At 39.9% G+C, this 16,757-nt stretch overlaps 1 protein-coding gene and 1 non-coding gene across 2 annotated transcripts in view; one reads left to right on the top strand and one right to left on the bottom strand.

Moving 5' to 3' along the window:
• The window catches only part of LOC104949855 (ras-related protein Rab-15-like), a 17,896-nt gene extending 8,823 nt beyond the window's left edge, over positions 1 to 9,073 (top strand). Inside the window, exons 2-7 of the mRNA XM_010776289.1 lie at positions 2,589 to 2,649; positions 3,700 to 3,760; positions 4,850 to 4,927; positions 5,491 to 5,580; positions 6,867 to 6,932; positions 7,206 to 9,073. Of these exons, the coding sequence (XP_010774591.1) occupies positions 2,589 to 2,649; positions 3,700 to 3,760; positions 4,850 to 4,927; positions 5,491 to 5,580; positions 6,867 to 6,932; positions 7,206 to 7,367 (518 nt within the window). The 3' untranslated portion in view covers positions 7,368 to 9,073. The remainder of the gene's footprint in view (positions 1 to 2,588; positions 2,650 to 3,699; positions 3,761 to 4,849; positions 4,928 to 5,490; positions 5,581 to 6,866; positions 6,933 to 7,205) is intronic.
• On the bottom strand, positions 7,053 to 7,125 carry trnat-ugu (transfer RNA threonine (anticodon UGU)). The gene has a single exon. It is a non-coding gene; the product is annotated as a tRNA-Thr (tRNA).
• Positions 9,074 to 16,757: the final 7,684 nt, after the last annotated feature.

The raw sequence follows: 16,757 nt of genomic DNA on the forward strand, positions 1-16,757 counted from the left end.
GGGGGGGGGGGGGGGGGCTGCTGGGAAGAGGTTAGCAGTTCTCAATCGCAAAATCCATGTTTGTTTGTGTGAGTGTGCACCGCCGCCACTGCCTGTCACTTGCCCCCCCCCAGCTTCCATTAGCTTTTTTGTTGCTCAAAGCCCCCATTCTCCACTGACCCATTCACACACAATAGCAGCCCTATCACACACACACACACACACACACACACACACACACACACACACACACACACACACACACACACACACACAGAGATCAAGACCCTCTATTTCCTCCATTCTTGTTCCCACTACCCCTAGCTTTTCTCTCACTACATCCCCCCCTTCAAGACTCCGTTTTGTGGTTGACATTTCAGCCGTCACTCTTAATTTATCCAGCACTCCTGACCTAGATGCCAGGTTGGCTGGTGAGCTCTGCGCTGCGCCTGGGTGAGCTGCATCCACCGTCCTGACTCTCGCTGCAGGCCCCGCAGCCCCCGTCATCACACAAACACATACACCCCAACAGTGTGGCTTGGGATGGTGCAGTTTAGAATGGTGTGTGTGTGTGTGTACACAAGCTGGTCAGTCGGTCATAATGACTGTATGTCTGTTACTCTAAGCTCCATCTGTTCACTAAGCATGGTTATCACACGTGCCTCCGTCAGCAGCTCAAGGTCACAACTCTGGCAGAGTGCAGCGCTGTGACCTTTATTCTACATCTCGCACACACACAGCGTTGCGTGCAGTACTTTAGTTGACATATAACATGCCTGGCTCGCCCCTCCCCCGCTCATGCATGCTGTCAGAGCTGCCATGCCATCCAGCTCACCCGGCTTCGAGGGAAATGCTTCTCTAATATTTAGTCTCTCGTTTCTCGAGCAGATATCACAAAAGAATGCTTGGTTTCTTTCCTACATTTTATCCGAACTACATGTTAGTTGTGTGGTACTGTAGTTAGATAGTGAACGCCCTTAAAGAGTCAACAAAATAGGGCAACTTATTTGCGTTTTACACCTTTCAAGCTCTATTGTTGTCAAGTTGAACTCTAAGAACTGATGTATAGAAACCTTGTTGAGGTGTCATGAGATAGCTCAGAACCAAAGGCAGCTGATGGCAAATGAAGTAAAGATCAGCTATCGAGAGCCACAGCAGATGAGTTTGGCTGCACTCTGGTCCTGAGCGGTGACACACTTAATCATCCTGTGAGGACAGATAATAAGAGCTCTGCTGTGGTCACCTTGCCGAGCTACTTCTCGGTGAGCTGATTCATCCTGGGTTCAATGGTTGAGTGATTTTTATTTGAAACTGTTACACCATTTGAAGAGACGCGCTGCTGTTGCAGAGTCTGAACAGGGAGGAAGTGCTTCCTCCTGTGCACACTGTGATGGTACCTGGATGTTATATCAATGAGAAACACAAACCAGTATTCACATTCTCAAAATTCAGAATGATCCCAGCAACTGAGGAATTATTCACCTTCCCTTTAAGTCTGGTAGCTGATTGTGCTTTAATGTGTGTGTATATATATATATATACAGTGGGGCAAAAAGTATTTAGTGAGTCACCAATTGTGCAAGTTCTCCCACTTAAAAAGATGAGATGCCTGTCATTTTCATCCTAGGTATACCTCAACTATGAGAGACATAATGAGAAGAAAAAAAAATTCAGAAAATCACATTGTCTGATTTTTATAGACTTTATTTGCAAATTATGGTGGAAAATAAGTATTTGGTCAATAACAAAAGGTCATCTCAATACTTTGTTATATACCCTTTGTATCTCGAGATACCGTTTCCCCGCAGTCCCACAGTGTGACATATATACATAAAACAAAACAAACAGGGCCTAGATAAACGGGGTATACACTTTAAAATGTTAACAATATCAGCAATGCGGTGGTGGCGAAGTCGATAGGGAGTTGGCTTGACAACTGGAAGGTCACCAGTTCAAGTCCCGGCAAGACCAAGTGCTACCGAGGTGTCCCTGAGCCAAGCACTGTTCCCTACACTGCTCCCCGGGCGCCGTTCAAAATGGCAGCACACTGCTCCTAACACTAGGATGGGTCAAATGCAGAGAAACAATTTCCCCACGAGGGATTAATAAAAGTCCATCTTATCTCTCTGTTCACTGCAAAAATGGTTGAGTCTTGCTTGTTATTTTCTGCCTATAAACAATATCACACTCAGCCGTCTGAAATAGAACAGAGATCAGTGAGGTGTGAGCGAGCCCCTCCCCATCTCAGCGCCTCTCATCTCTTCCTCTGTGGTGTTATGCAGTGCCAAGCTATCGTTTTTTGTTGTCGTTGCCCTTTTCCCTTATTTCCCCTTGTGTGATCAATGCAAAGGACTGAACTAAACAAGGACAGAAACACCCGATCATTAGTCCTATCCTCTAACAGGCAGATTATACAGAGGTGATTGGGTCTCGATGCATTAATGCTCTCTGTGATGTTACTGCAGCAGATACCAGTGAACCTGGATAATTGATTTCAGTTATTGAGTGGAAAGTGTAAACGCCTTAGTCTAAGCACAGCACACATCAAATACATGTAGAGCTCCCCTGTGGATGGCATATTTACTACCTGTGTGTTTTCTTTCCTACAGGAGTCGACTTCAAAATGAAGACCCTAGAAATAGATGGTATCAAAGTACGGATACAGATATGGTAAGATATTGGATGGAAGGTATTGTGTAGGATATTAAACATTTATTAAAGGATATTACACAACAGTAGTTTTGATAAAGGCCATAGATACCATTACTAACAGTGAGGTCATGCCTTTTGTATTTTGTATTTTTTGCTTGTTTTGAAACCCAGAGGATTTTTAAGTGACTCCAGTAGTTCTAGACTTAATACGTTGTCACTAAGTTTAGGACATTTAAATAATAATGCTTTCATGCAGGAGACTGGAGTCTGTGTCCCTTCATAAAAAAACTTTAATTTAGCTTTTAAAAACTAGAACCATGATATTTTTGTCTCAACTTAATTATAATGTAGAAGAAATGCAAGTTTTACCGTGTTTACCATCTCAGTTTAGCCTGTAAGCGTTTGGTAATCAGAACTAAACCACATAGTACAGCTGTGTCTTTCTTTGCAGGTATTCACTACAGATATGAAATGCATTCACTTGATTTAAGATTTGAAATACCTCAATATCCCCAAAAGACCTCTGAATTACTTGAGAGCTCCATTTCATGAAAGCAAATATGTCCCATTTGATTGGTTCAATCACTATTTTGATTTGTTTTGTCTTTGAGACATTGGGAGATACTTGTGTCTTGAAGTTAGATAGTAGGTAGTGTTATTTTATTATTTTATAAATCCCATACTATAATGCTATTGAAGGGTCTGGCTGATTAGCAGCAGAAACTGTACTCCATGAAGCTCAGAGCTTCTCATAGGATTGTGGAGTCTCATTAATTTAGAAAAACAGGGCAGTACTGTTTTCCCCCAAACGTGTCCTAGAATTCTGAGATAATGATGTTGGAAATTCAGAAAGAAATAGGTCAAATATATTTAGAAATCCATCATGAAAAAGAATATTAAGGAGATGCAGTGCATGCCTTAGACTGCTCATTGAAAGGACAATCTTAATAATTAAACATTGTAGGTGTCTGGTGTACTGGCTACTGCCCAGAGTCATGTTGTCATATTGTAATGTCATATATGTATCTTTTGTATGTTTATGTTTATTTATACTTGTTGTCTTTCCAGGGACACTGCAGGCCAAGAGAGATACCAGACCATCACTAAGCAGTACTACAGACGAGCCCAGGTAGTTGACCTTTAGTGCTCCTCCATGACTCTGCTGCTGAAAGTTGAATACATATAATCACTACAGTCACGGTAACACAACACATTAAATCACAATTATCTATGAAATTGAATTTGTTACAGCAATTTGTCTAGAATAATTCATGCGCAACACTTAGCTCCATTTCAGGTGCTTTGGAAAACCATTAAGTTGATTTTAAAGGTCACCTATTATGCAAAATCCACTTTTTCACATCTTTCATACATCAACAGGTGTCCCCTCTGTGTAAAGAGACTCTGAAAGTTTCAGGGAAAAAGATTCTCTCTCTTTTTGTCCTGATCCGTTTATATAAAAACCAGTCATGAAAATGAGCTGATCAGATTTTGGCCACTTTATGATGTCATAACAATTTTGGCTTGTGTAACCATTAGCCAATCACCAACCAAGGTAACCCCCCCCCCCCNNNAAATCTTTCTCAGAGGGGCGTGGGGAGGGGCTCCTTATTTTCATCTAAAGTAACAGACAGAGAATCAGCACTTTTGAAACAGGGCTGAAACAGAGGGGATTATGGGTAATGCTGCAACGATCTGTTTGGTATTTGGAGCCAAACATTTCAGAGACATGTTTTGTATATATCTGAGAACTATAATTGATGAAAAACAGTATAATAGGAGACCTTTAAAAGGACATCTATTGGTTTAAAAATGTTAACGCTTTAAACCATCTACATTGTGAAAGTATTTTATATCCCAGCGTTGGCATTGTAAGTGAGGAAGATGTTTGCCAAACACAACCACCAACACTCTGACATTGTTGTGTATGAACCATGCCTTTTGCTGAAATTGAATTGTCCGTTTACCAGAAACTGCCTTATAAATGTTGTTCTGTTCCTGTTTAGTGCTATAAAGTAATTCAGCAGATTTCTCATTCAGCCGGTGGCTTACAGTGTAAAATAAATTGTTGGTAGAGGCTGCCAACTTCCCAAGTGGTGGTCTGGATTTTTTTACAGGAATCGTGGTATTGTTTCCAGATTTATTGATTTAGAAATGCTGCTTTTAACTCGATAGTACACTGGTTCTCATCTGTTTGTTTTTAAACATCTCTCTTCAGGGAATCTTCCTGGTGTATGATATCACGAGTGAGCGATCCTTCCAGCACATCATGAAGTGGGCCAGCGATGTGGACGAGGTGAGTCAGAGATTGGGGATCTTTTTTTCTTTCGCATTATCGAAAGAGCAAAACTGACACGAATACTCACTGTGAAAATGCCTCAGGTTGACAAATAACAGATGTCTGACGTGGTGGGATAAAAACCAACCTGACGGACATGACTGTGCTGTTTTTATCGTACTCCATCTTCATTTTCAAATACCATTTGAAAGTGTAGTCATACATATTGGATGGAGACCATTTTATCATCTTGCTTTGTCCCATTTTTCTATTGACTTTGAGTCTTCACAAAGCAATCTCATCGTCTGGCCTGCTTCTCCCTGACATTTCCCAGATGATTTTATTTGATTAATTTAGTCATGATGGACCTAATTTCCTCTTTGGGTCTGACGGAATATATACACTCTATTTATTTTGGCACGTTCCCATTTACTTTTAATCTAGATCTCATTTCCTGAGCGCTGTGTTTTCTCTCCTCTGTTGACATTTGAAATATCTCTTCCTATCTCTGTTACCCTTATATCATGCTTGTCTCTATATATCCCTGGTTTTCTTTATGTTCACACGACAAACCCCTGCAGTACGCCCCGGAGAAGATCCGGAAGATCCTTGTAGGGAACAAATCAGACGAGGTGGACAAGAGGCAGGTGGCCACAGAGCAGGGTATCAAGGTGGGTCAAACACTGGCTCTGTGTTGTCACTATTTCAACAAAGACAATGTTCTTCAAACACATCATAATAATAATGATTTCTCCACCAAAAGGGTGTAACCATTAGGCTCAGTGTGTTCTGTAAGAAATGAAGGTAAGAAATGTTTTCAAATGTGGATGAAAAGGTTGATACCACTTGCACATCTGCATTTTAGACAGGGCTGGAGAAAGTTAGCTTAGCATAAACAGAAAGACACAGCTTCCCTAGCTTTACCTATAATTACCTCTGACGTTTACTCGTTTTCCAAACTGTATCTTGTTTTTTTATGCTGCTTAAATGTGCTGTTAAAACAACAATATTTGATAATTTTGCTAAGTAGCCTTACTGTAGCTAAGCTAAACTAAAAGCTTGTGCAAGTCACACCTGTTGATACAACAAGTTACTCTGTCAACCCCTGTTTTAAAGGTGGGGTAGGTAAGTTTGAGAAACCGGCTCGAGATAATCTTTTTTTTATATTCCATGGAATGCTCTTAACATCCCGATAGCAATGAATATCTGAAGTGCTTTGACAAAAAATCCATAAAAAAACGTCATCTGTGGAAGCCGTGGTGCTGTAAAAAGCACGACCAATCATCTGAGCCGGCCCGGCTAAAATAACTGGATGGCCTACCTGCCTGTCAGCCTTCCATCTGTGCACAAACTTATCTCGTGCCCTCATTGGTCATGTGCGCATTTGTGTGTGTTGGAGGAGGGGCTCTGTAAGGAAGTGGCAGATTTGTTCCGGCTGTGTATTTTCAAATTCTAGCGCACTCAAGCTGGTTTCTCCAAAATGACCTACCCCACCTTTAAGTCTTTATGCTAAGCTAGGGTAATTGCCTCCCTGGTCTCTCGGTGAGTGGTCTCGATCTAGACTTGGCAGGAAAGTCAATAAGCCTTTTTCCCAAAATGTTGGACTTACTAGAAGTTCCTACCCCGGGCTTTGCGAAAAGCTAATTAATAAAGGTTTAGATCTCAACATTTATAATCCATCTCTGGTGTCAATATTTGCATAGAAACTTTGGGCTTAGTTTCTGTCAGGCATTTGTGTCAGCTCTAAAGCCCCCGAAGCATTAAGCCAACCTCAGACAAAGACTCACTAATGCTTCACTACTGTCGCCTCACATTACAATACACATTTTCCATTCAAGGTGGACCTGTTTGAAAGTAAATAATGAGTCAGTTTTCTCTTGCTTCTAATTCAAAAAGACCAAAGCAGAACATTTCTCTTTCAGGAAAGTAAAATGTGTCACTGTTGTTTATGTTGCAGCTGGCCAACGCTTATGGAATGGACTTCTTTGAGACAAGTGCCTTCACCAACCATAATATAAGAGAGGTGAGTTTAAATAAGATATATAGCCATGTACAGGTTTCTAACAATGTTTAAACAATGCATGCAGTCATGATTATATAATGGGAGGAAATTACATGATTAATTGATTAAATTAAAGTTGTCAGGCCCCAGTGAGAATTGAACTCACGACCCCTGGTTTACAAGACCAGTGCTCTAACCACTGAGCTATGGGGCCTTGATGGAGTACAATCGAAACTAGAATCTACTTATAACTACTTATCTATCTTTATCACGGTGTTTCGATTTCCCTCCAAGACTTTCACAAGATTGGCTGAACAGGTTCTACTTGCCAACAAAAAGGACCTGGATCTTCTCCGGATGTCGGGTAATGAGGAGATTAATCTGGCTGCTCTGGAGGAAGAAGAAGGACTTTATGAACGCGCAGCAAGCGACGAGAGCAAAGGCTGCTGGTGTTAAAGGAACTGTTTGATTTAGAAACTCTTGTTATTAATATTATATTAGACACTTTACAGGCCCTGGGCAAAGTTTGTCTGCTTTGGTGGTTAGTTGAAACAAAAAGGAACATCAAGCTGCGACTTTGAAACCTGCTAAACCAGAAACGCACAATCTCAGAGCAGTTTCAAAGACAAAGGTGGAAACATTTTGCCACACAGTGCCAAGTGTGTGGTGTTTCAGCAAATAGGTCCAAATGTCAAGGTATCCTCAAAGAGACAGAATTATTATGTCTGAACAAAAGCAATTCCTGCTCAGACTAGTGTGTTTTAGAACTAAATGCAAATCCATGTCCACTACAAATTCTACGATTGAAAACGCTAAACACAAACCTCCAGGAGTGCTGGAAATAAAGAATCCTTTTCTACAGACTTTGTACAGTACCCTGATATAGAGGATGTTGAATGACTTTGTGAATTACCCGCCACTGACTTGAAACTTTTCACAGTGTTGAATTTCTCATTATTCTCCAAACAAATTGATTGATCAAATGTTGCCTTCATCCTCCCCTTTAGAGTTTCCTTTATGTGCGGGTATTAGCACTCCTGCACAAATAGCCTTTCTACCTTTTAATGCATTAGATGTAGTGTAAGAGTTTGACCACAAGAGGGGGCTACATGCATTGCGAAAACAGCACTGGAGAGGTGTTCAGTGATCATCTGTTTTCCTGTATTACTTATCTGTTTGTTTTTGGATTATTTGCATTCCCGATGACTACCTTTAATGCGATGAAAGGATTTAAAATATATGCAGCAATTATTTTCTTTTTTTCATGCAAATACTGGCTACAGAGGAGGTTTTGCAACTTGTAATATTATCCATGTAGGACCATGATCATTTGCAGTCACAGTATAAGTCATTAACTGAGGAAACATTGTAGCAAAATGTAATATATTTTTCATTTTATACTTTTTATTTATAGGAGAAAAAAAAACACTATGGTACGAATAGTTTGATAACTTCCTTTTGCATTGTACATACCGACATACATTTATCGTACATTGGTAGAATCATGACAATGCGCCATTCACTTAATGTATTCCCATTATAGGGCTGTATAAAGAAGTATATACAAAGTGATATTCTAGGTGGTCTGAATTATTCCCTCTGTGAAGACAAGTCCTTCCTTTCTCACTGTTTTGTAAAGAGTCCAATGTAGAAGCCATTTCTTTTTCCTTTCCCCTCAGACTTAAAAAGGGACAAGTGAGAGTTTTGCATGCAATCTACTCTTCTCTCCTTTCTCTTATTGCAACTTCAATGAAGTTAATAATTATTATCTGACCGTGATACAAGGAGAGCATTTTGACCAGAGTTGCCTGTTTGAGACTTAAACAGAATGACCATCGTCCAACTGACTTTGGTTACTTTCTTTTGCAACCTAGTAATACTAAATGCTACTTTAAAAAAAAAGAAGAAAAAAAAAAAGGTTGTTAATCTGTGCACTGTTGGAAATGGCAGTATGTTGTACTGGATGATGTTCTGGAGTAAGCTCTAGATACAAATGTTTCTGTGTTGTTTTTAAGAACTATTTTTGTTTTGTTATTTTAGACCTCTTTAACATGTATTTGTGGAAATATATTACATGCAACATGTAAAATGCAACATGTTATTCTTGGAGAAAAGATGTCAGATGTTTATGAGTAAAAAACTTGCAGATATATGACTCATCACCAGCGTGTCTTATTGAGTAAATTGCAACCCGGTAATCTCTGGAAATTAAATGGAGATAGCGATCATTATGCATCGATGTGTTTGAGTAATGAGCACCGGATGTCCCTTGAGAATATCATACAATATAACTACAAAAACGTGCTTATCCTCCACATCCATAGATCAACATCAAACTTCCCATAGCTACGTGTTTGATCACCACGTATACTGAGCATGAGAGAGTAGAGCATGTACTGACGGCACATTGATCTGTGCTTGTGAATGCATTAGGTAACATTATACAGAATACAGATATGCAGCAGATGCAATCGGGAAGGAAACAAATCAGTCAATGTATAATCTGGTATTCTTCTATATTGGTACATTACGGTATGACTTACTGAATGCATTCACACTAACTGAATACTTTTAATTAATGCGTTTATCCTCTAAAAGGGGGACGAGAAGTGATGAGTGACAACATGTCGCAATTGGTTCAGTTCAATTACAATGTATGGAATGGTAATGGAAAAAAAAAAATCAATTAAAGACTGGTGAAATGGCTGGAATAGATATCTGGTTAATGCATCCGAATATTTTTTAAATACTGTTATTTTGGTATGGGAATATAACATTGACAAATAGTGACATGATCTTTAAGCGAATCTTGCATCAAAATAATATATGTTGTGATAAAGTTAATGGAGCAAAACTATAGAAAAATGTAATTGAAAAAAACCTTTTGCAAATTAAATCACCAGATAAGGTCTGTTTTTAGCTAACCAGTTTATTTAATACTGCAAAGGGGATTCACAAGTTTGCTCACAGGTAGTCACAACTGTGATAACACAAAACACTTCATTTTTTTGTTTATCACAACAACAAAAAGAATAATAAAGACTGTTCTAATGACAAAGAGGTTTTAGTCATTTTTAAACGTTCATGTTGCTTTTTAATTTGGCCACTAGATGACAGATTAACCTCATTATCTTTGTGTTTGTCAGAGGCATGGTTTTAAAGTGTACAGCCCTTTAAATGTGTCATGTTGAGAGAGTTATTAGGCACTAAAAGTGTTATATAGGAAATACAACAATAAACAGAACCGCTTATTACCACAGATTCATAAAATTGCCATCTGGTGGTCACTTTAATTGAAATAACTTAAATACTTTAAATAGCCATTTGAAGCCTGGCGGTTTTAATACCCTCTCATCCCCTACACATGGATTTACTGTACACAATATTTGTAGTAGTATAAATGTGTCTTTAGTTGTCTGTGATGGGGTTTTCTCAGTGAGAACTACAGGGGAAAAAAAGCTGCTAAGCTTTTATTCATCACCTCATCCAAGTTGTTAATGTTGTGAACTAATTAAAAGCTCGTTGGGGGGGAATTAGCATAACGATGAATATGCATGTGGAACTGTTGTCTGGTTGACAGAAACGACAGCTCAGTATCTATCACACGGATGAGTGACACACGGATGAGTGACACACGGACACACGTACAGAATAACAAGTCAACTTGCACACTGACACATAGCACCCACGCTCACACATGTACACACACACACACAAACACACATATATGTACACAATGAGGAAACTCAGTGTTGTGACCAGAAAGCCCATCATGATCATTATCATTTTCTGCAACACAGGCCCCTCAACGACATTACTCCAGGTCTTGCAGCTGGCTGACATTTGGCCATATGGTGTGTGTGTGTGTGTGTGTGTGTGTGTGTGTGTGTGTGTGTGTGTGCGTGCGTGCGTGTGTGCGTGCGTGCGTGTGTGTGTGAGTGTAATCGACTGAATATTTGGGAGATGGTAGAACAGTATGTGTGCGTGGGAAAGTGAGAAAGAAGGAGAGAAACAGACAATGTCCCTGATACAGAAAGGTATAGTTAATTCATGTTCACACAGGAGAGCCAGCTGAACTCCCTTGACCTTTACACTGAACATGCTCTGATTTGTACAAGTCTGTCAACATGGAGGTCCACTATAGCTGGCAACACCCACAATAGGAAATGAGACATAGCTGTGAAAGGTTGATTGAATGTGACTGTTAGTCCATTTTGAAAATGTATTCTCTGTAGCTGCTTTGCTGCAAGTTCATGTAACTGAACGAATATGAAAATTATTTGGGCTTAATAATAATACATGTTTTTTCTACACCACTTTTTCTGGTGCTGAAAGAGCTATAGAAGCAAGTAAAGAAAAAAAAGTGCTAAGCTAGTTGGAATAGGGGCGAGGTGTTAGAGGATTAGGAGCTGAAGGCAAGAGTGAAAAGGTGAGTTTTGAGGGCTTTTTTTGAATGACGTGAGAGTGTTGGCAGATCGGAGGTGACTGGCCATATACTACTCTGGCCAGCAAGAGGACTTTACAATATTGAATGTATGACTAGCAAACATTTGTATTGCTCCTTGTAAAAAAATACCATAAAATAAATGCCATTTTCCATTTACAGTCACAATCAGCACAATAAAGGGTTCACAGTCAGTATTACTCACAATATGAGGGCCATCAGCAGCCCTCTCTACACACCCACTCCTAATCCTGAAATACCTGCTTGGCAGCTTTAATTAACCGCTTTAGCACCCATGGCTGTATAAAGAGAATGGTAGCACCCTGCCAAGCAAGACCCAGACACCCTCCCTCCGCTCGGCACGTCCCAGGATCCTCGCCAAGGCCTCCACTCCGAATGGAGCCATAGCTTTGTGTGCACAGCGAGCCAGAAAATCATCAGAGAAAATAGATTCTCAATCACACATTCAGAAGTAGCAGTGTAGGTGGAAGGCTTCTTGTGCAGCCAGATCTAACGTTGAATCATGTTATCCTCCATCTTCTCCTGCCACCTGTGGTTCAGTGTGCTTTTTAAAGACACCTGTTCTCGAGAACCACCTCCATCTATCCTCCTTATCAATGTCAATGCAGAAACATCTTCCACCAAAAAACAACAGCAACACAGACTGACTTTTTCCACTGTTTAGTGTAATATTGTGTTTATATTTATATATTTCCATAAGGATAATAATGTAAAATAATGGTATAAATGATGCAGCTAATGTTGTAGCGAATGTTTACTATGTTACTCTAAGAATATTAACTGTTGCATGGTTCTGTTTTTACAATTTAACACATAAGCAAAATGACCTATTTAATGCTGCAGTACTTAACATTTCATGTAAACAATTGATATAATGATTAATAATTGTATGTGTAATGTTACATTTGAATGTTAACAAACCTGTAAAGAACAACCTGATTCTTGTGTCTCTTTCTTAGTTTATACTTGTTTCCAGGCCCAACAGGCAGCTGTTTCAGTGAACCGGGTCTTTACTGTGCGCTAATTGTCCGGAAGCAAAGTTAGGGACAAGTTAAATAACATATTCAAACAGCTAGTAGTTAAATAGCCAACCCTCCTGTTATCCTTGGGCTCAATTTGACCCCATTCAATGTTTAACGTATCTAAAAAAAATGGTTCACATTATTTTTTTTGCTTAGTATTTCATGACTTTTCCTAATTTAGTGAGGACTAATGGGTAAACATAAAATGAACATGAAGATCTCTTTTAAATGTCCTGTACGCACTTTGTACGCATCGGCTGTTTTAGTAGTATAAAACATATACACATGTCAATATTTTACACATTTGTGTTGATTGTGTAGGATGATATTGAGGTGACTATTACATGCAAATGTATCATTGTAAACAAAACTACCCTCTGCTTTAGTTATTGGTCCTTTAACAACATCAGAAAGATCTTACTTTAACATTTTATTTCAGTCAGTGAGATTTTGTGGTGATTTATATTTTTTTCGATAGTCACATAATAGGAATTCTGGATGTATAAAGTGGTCTGTGGGGGGGAAGGTTGGCGTAATGTTTTATTTAAATGGTTATTTAGGTAGTCAACTAAGATACCTAAAGCACCAGAGACATACATGTTGGTTAAAATGTGGAATATGATCATTGTCTTGAGTTTTAAACTACTGGGGTCAAATTAACCCCAGAGGATAAAGGGTGTAAAGTAAATCTGAGGATAACAGGAGGGTTAATAGTTACTTTAGGAATTGTTGGAGACAAAAGGGGGATGTAAGAGTAAAGGTTGGACATGAATTCAAATGTCATGATGCTATGTCTCCTAGATGAGTATATGGGTTATTCACAATAGCATTTCAACTATAAAAGGTGATAATATGCCTGTACACAAAAGCACAAAATCTTTCATTCCTTTTGCTTTAGACAACACTCACATGATACATTTTCTCTCTAAGACTGTGCCACTGCTGCCCAAATTTGACCATTTGTCCATCTAGTTAAAGTTTCTACACTGCACTTGAACTTGAGACTTACCCACTAAGAATAAGACAATTCCTAGAAACACAAAAAAAGCCAGTGCAATTCAAATGTTCTCCCACCTTGTTATGCACAAGAGACACACCTGATTGCACTAATTGCATCACAAACAGGTGACATGTTGCCTCGTGGGGCTCTGAGGGTGTGGATTTGAAGCTTTAAAAGAAGCTCCAACATAAACAAGAGAGCTGCTCCTATCAATATTTAAAAGGGATCAACTCTCTGGATGCGTAGCTACTGTGAAAGCAGCCACTCGTATAGCATGGAACCAGCTCAGCTCTGCAGTTCCCCTTGGCTCTTAAAAGCTTTTGAGCATCGTCTGAATCACTGTTTGTTTTGTATCGCCTATCTACAATTCCATGATAACTGAGCATTTCCTATCAGCTAGTGAAGATGTCGTAAGATTAAAGGTTCCATATCAGACTGAAAAATTGTCGCAAGCAACCGAGTTTGCGTGACTCAAATGTGTATCCATCTATTTTTAATCAGCAAAGGAAGACACAGTGCTTGTCGGAAGCATGGTGAAATGTGTTTTTGTTGGTGAATCACTGCATCAGCAACTTGTCTCACAGATCAGGCTTTAATCCTGCCTCCTTCCTTTCAATCTTGTTAGAAACACTGAGCATGTGCGGGTTCTTCCATTTGAATGCATTATGTATAGTGGGGGATTTCTGTTTGACAATTAATCACACTTCCTTCTCTTCTACTTGTGCTATCATTATACAAGCTGGAGCTGGGCCCAAGCAGCAGGGGGTGAACATACACTGAGAGCATGCACGTACAGACCGACATGCAACAGATTGATGGAGAACCAGAATCTCGGATGCTTCCATCTCCTTACCAATATCTTATTCCCTCTGCCCCCAAATCCAATCAGAGCGTGTCCGTATCCTGGCCAACCATTGGCTGGCCTCTTCCCAATTTTCCCCCCATGCTAAGTTGGAAACCAAAAACATCACTACTCCAATGTATCCTTAGGACAAACAATGTTATTTCTGGTGAGGAAGTGTTCAGTGCTTCTGTGCACGTGGCACGGGGGCGGTTAGTGCTATTGAGAGGCGGCAGAGGAGGAGTGTGTGTTCATATATACACGGTTAGGTGTGTGTGTGTGTGTGTACGTGCCCTTATATGTGCGTGATTGAACTTGGACCAATCTCCTATGCACTTGATCTACTGCAGGGTGCTGTGATGTCATCCGCCCACCTCTACGCTGTTTAACACCAGCATGAGTCACAGCGCTCCAGCTCTCTTCCTGGGGAGGCGTGTGTGTGTGTGTGTGTGTGTGTGTGTGTGTGTGCGTGTGTGTGTGCGTGTGTGTGTGTGTGTGTGTACATACCGTGCCAAATGGGGGGTATTTTGAACTTGAGTTCTGTCTTTGCCTCTGCCTTTTCAAACATATCTCAAAAGTTCCTGCAGTCTACAAAGGAAGGCTGCGATTGCGAGGATCACAGTGCAGCGCAGCGTTTGACAGGCAGCTCGGATGTTAATCCTCCGAGAAACCACCTGCCTCTTTATCACATGCAGATATGGAGAACATATACTGCGCTTTCTTTAATACATAAGTCTATTCATACATATCTGGTAATGGAGTTTGCATGGAGCATGCACAATATCTCCCATGGGACAGACCTGCATGTGCCTTATGCTGAGAAAAAACTGAATAACTGTGGAGAAAGAGTTGTTTTAGCTGCATAGGAAATATTCCATGGCTTCATACAGAAAACCCCAGCCAAAACTCTGCATGCATTACTGTTTTTTCTTTATGCAGAGTGAACGTGAGGGGGATAAAGGTAGCAGGGAGGAAAGCCTGCCTCTTTGTTTTGCTTTTACTTCTTACTTTCATTCAATAGATTCAATATGCTCCTGGCATACAGTTGAAGCAACACCCATAAAATAGTCAAATATACACATGGTAAATAATTGATGACGTATCGTTCCTTAGTCTTCTCTTGAGTTTGTTTAAGCAACATTCAACTTGGTGGGCAAGACTTAAGGCATGTTCAAATAAAACTGATTACATAGGGCGTGTGTTCAAGTGGTTTATTTGTTTAACTCTAACTGCTTCAAACTAAGTTCGTCCAAGGCACATGCCACGAGACTCAGATGCCAAGATGTGCACGGGTCAACTAAAAATCCATAGTTTTCACGCTGACAAAAGGTCAACCCATAATCTGTCCATACTATAGAATGCTTATCTTGTTATTTGTTATCTACATAATAACTTTTTATCCAGCACCATAATTAAGTACAATTTTGTACTTAATTTGGAATGATTTGCGCATGTTTTTGATAGATTACATGCAAAAACAATGCCATTCCAGACTCAGCTGTAGTTTGAGTGTGGTGCTAGATAGCAAATGTTAGCATGCTAACACCCTCAACTAAGATTGTGAACATTGTACACATTACCTGCTACCGCTATGTTAGCATTGTCATTGTGAATATGGTGGGAAGCTAAAGTTAGTATTTAGTTTGAAAATGTTTCATGTGTAATCAATGCATTTCAGGATCATATCTCCAAGGGTCAAAAGAAAGATAGGAAGAAGTTAAATCTATAATCATTTGCTCAATCTTTTTATGTAGCAGTTTTAGTGAACATCATCAGTTGCTGTACTCTCTATCCTAAAATGCCTGCCAATCAGTCAGCCTTGTGAATAAAGCCCCACCAGTTTACTCTCACAATAACGCTGTGCAACAAAGCCCTAATTGCGAACACACTCCAATCTACACACAGTGGTCCTTACTTATGAAAAACAAGCGCATCAAATTCAGTCTATTTTAAGACCCCACTGTCTGCATAATGCCCCTTTAGTAAAGGAGACAAAAGAGCCAGTGTATGTGAAAACAACTTGTCGGCTTTCTTCATGTCAATCTCTATTAGTGTAGGAGCGCCGCTTGAGTGGAACTTTGTGAATGGGGCCCATTCTTTTCATTCCTCTGCTTCCAGGGCAACACAGACAGGAATTCCTGCGCTCTCCCTCTCTGGGTTACAGCGGTCATGTATCCTACAGGTGGTCGACCCATGCCTGACTTCACTTCTTGACATCTCAATATATCTCTGACGGCCACCATGATAACATCACGATTGATGCTGTGATGTAAAGGGCATGCTGTAAGAGAGTAAGGGTCAATGACTGAGCTTCAAAAACACCCTCCCTAATTAAGGTTTCTTCTTTCCTACCCAGATCAGTCTGTCATACCACCAAGAGAGAACATGAAAGATAATAGTGGGAGTAAAGTTCAAGATGCTGCAAGTGCAAAGGCAGCCTCTATAACTCATGAAATGAAAGATCTCGGTATGACTGCAACAATTTCTTTCATTTTATTCAAGGTTGACACTATAAACT

Source organism: Notothenia coriiceps, unplaced genomic scaffold (assembly GCF_000735185.1).
Source record: "Notothenia coriiceps isolate Sejong01 unplaced genomic scaffold, NC01 NC01_scaffold00016826, whole genome shotgun sequence".
In the NCBI taxonomy this organism is placed as follows: Eukaryota; Metazoa; Chordata; class Actinopteri; order Perciformes; family Nototheniidae; genus Notothenia; species Notothenia coriiceps.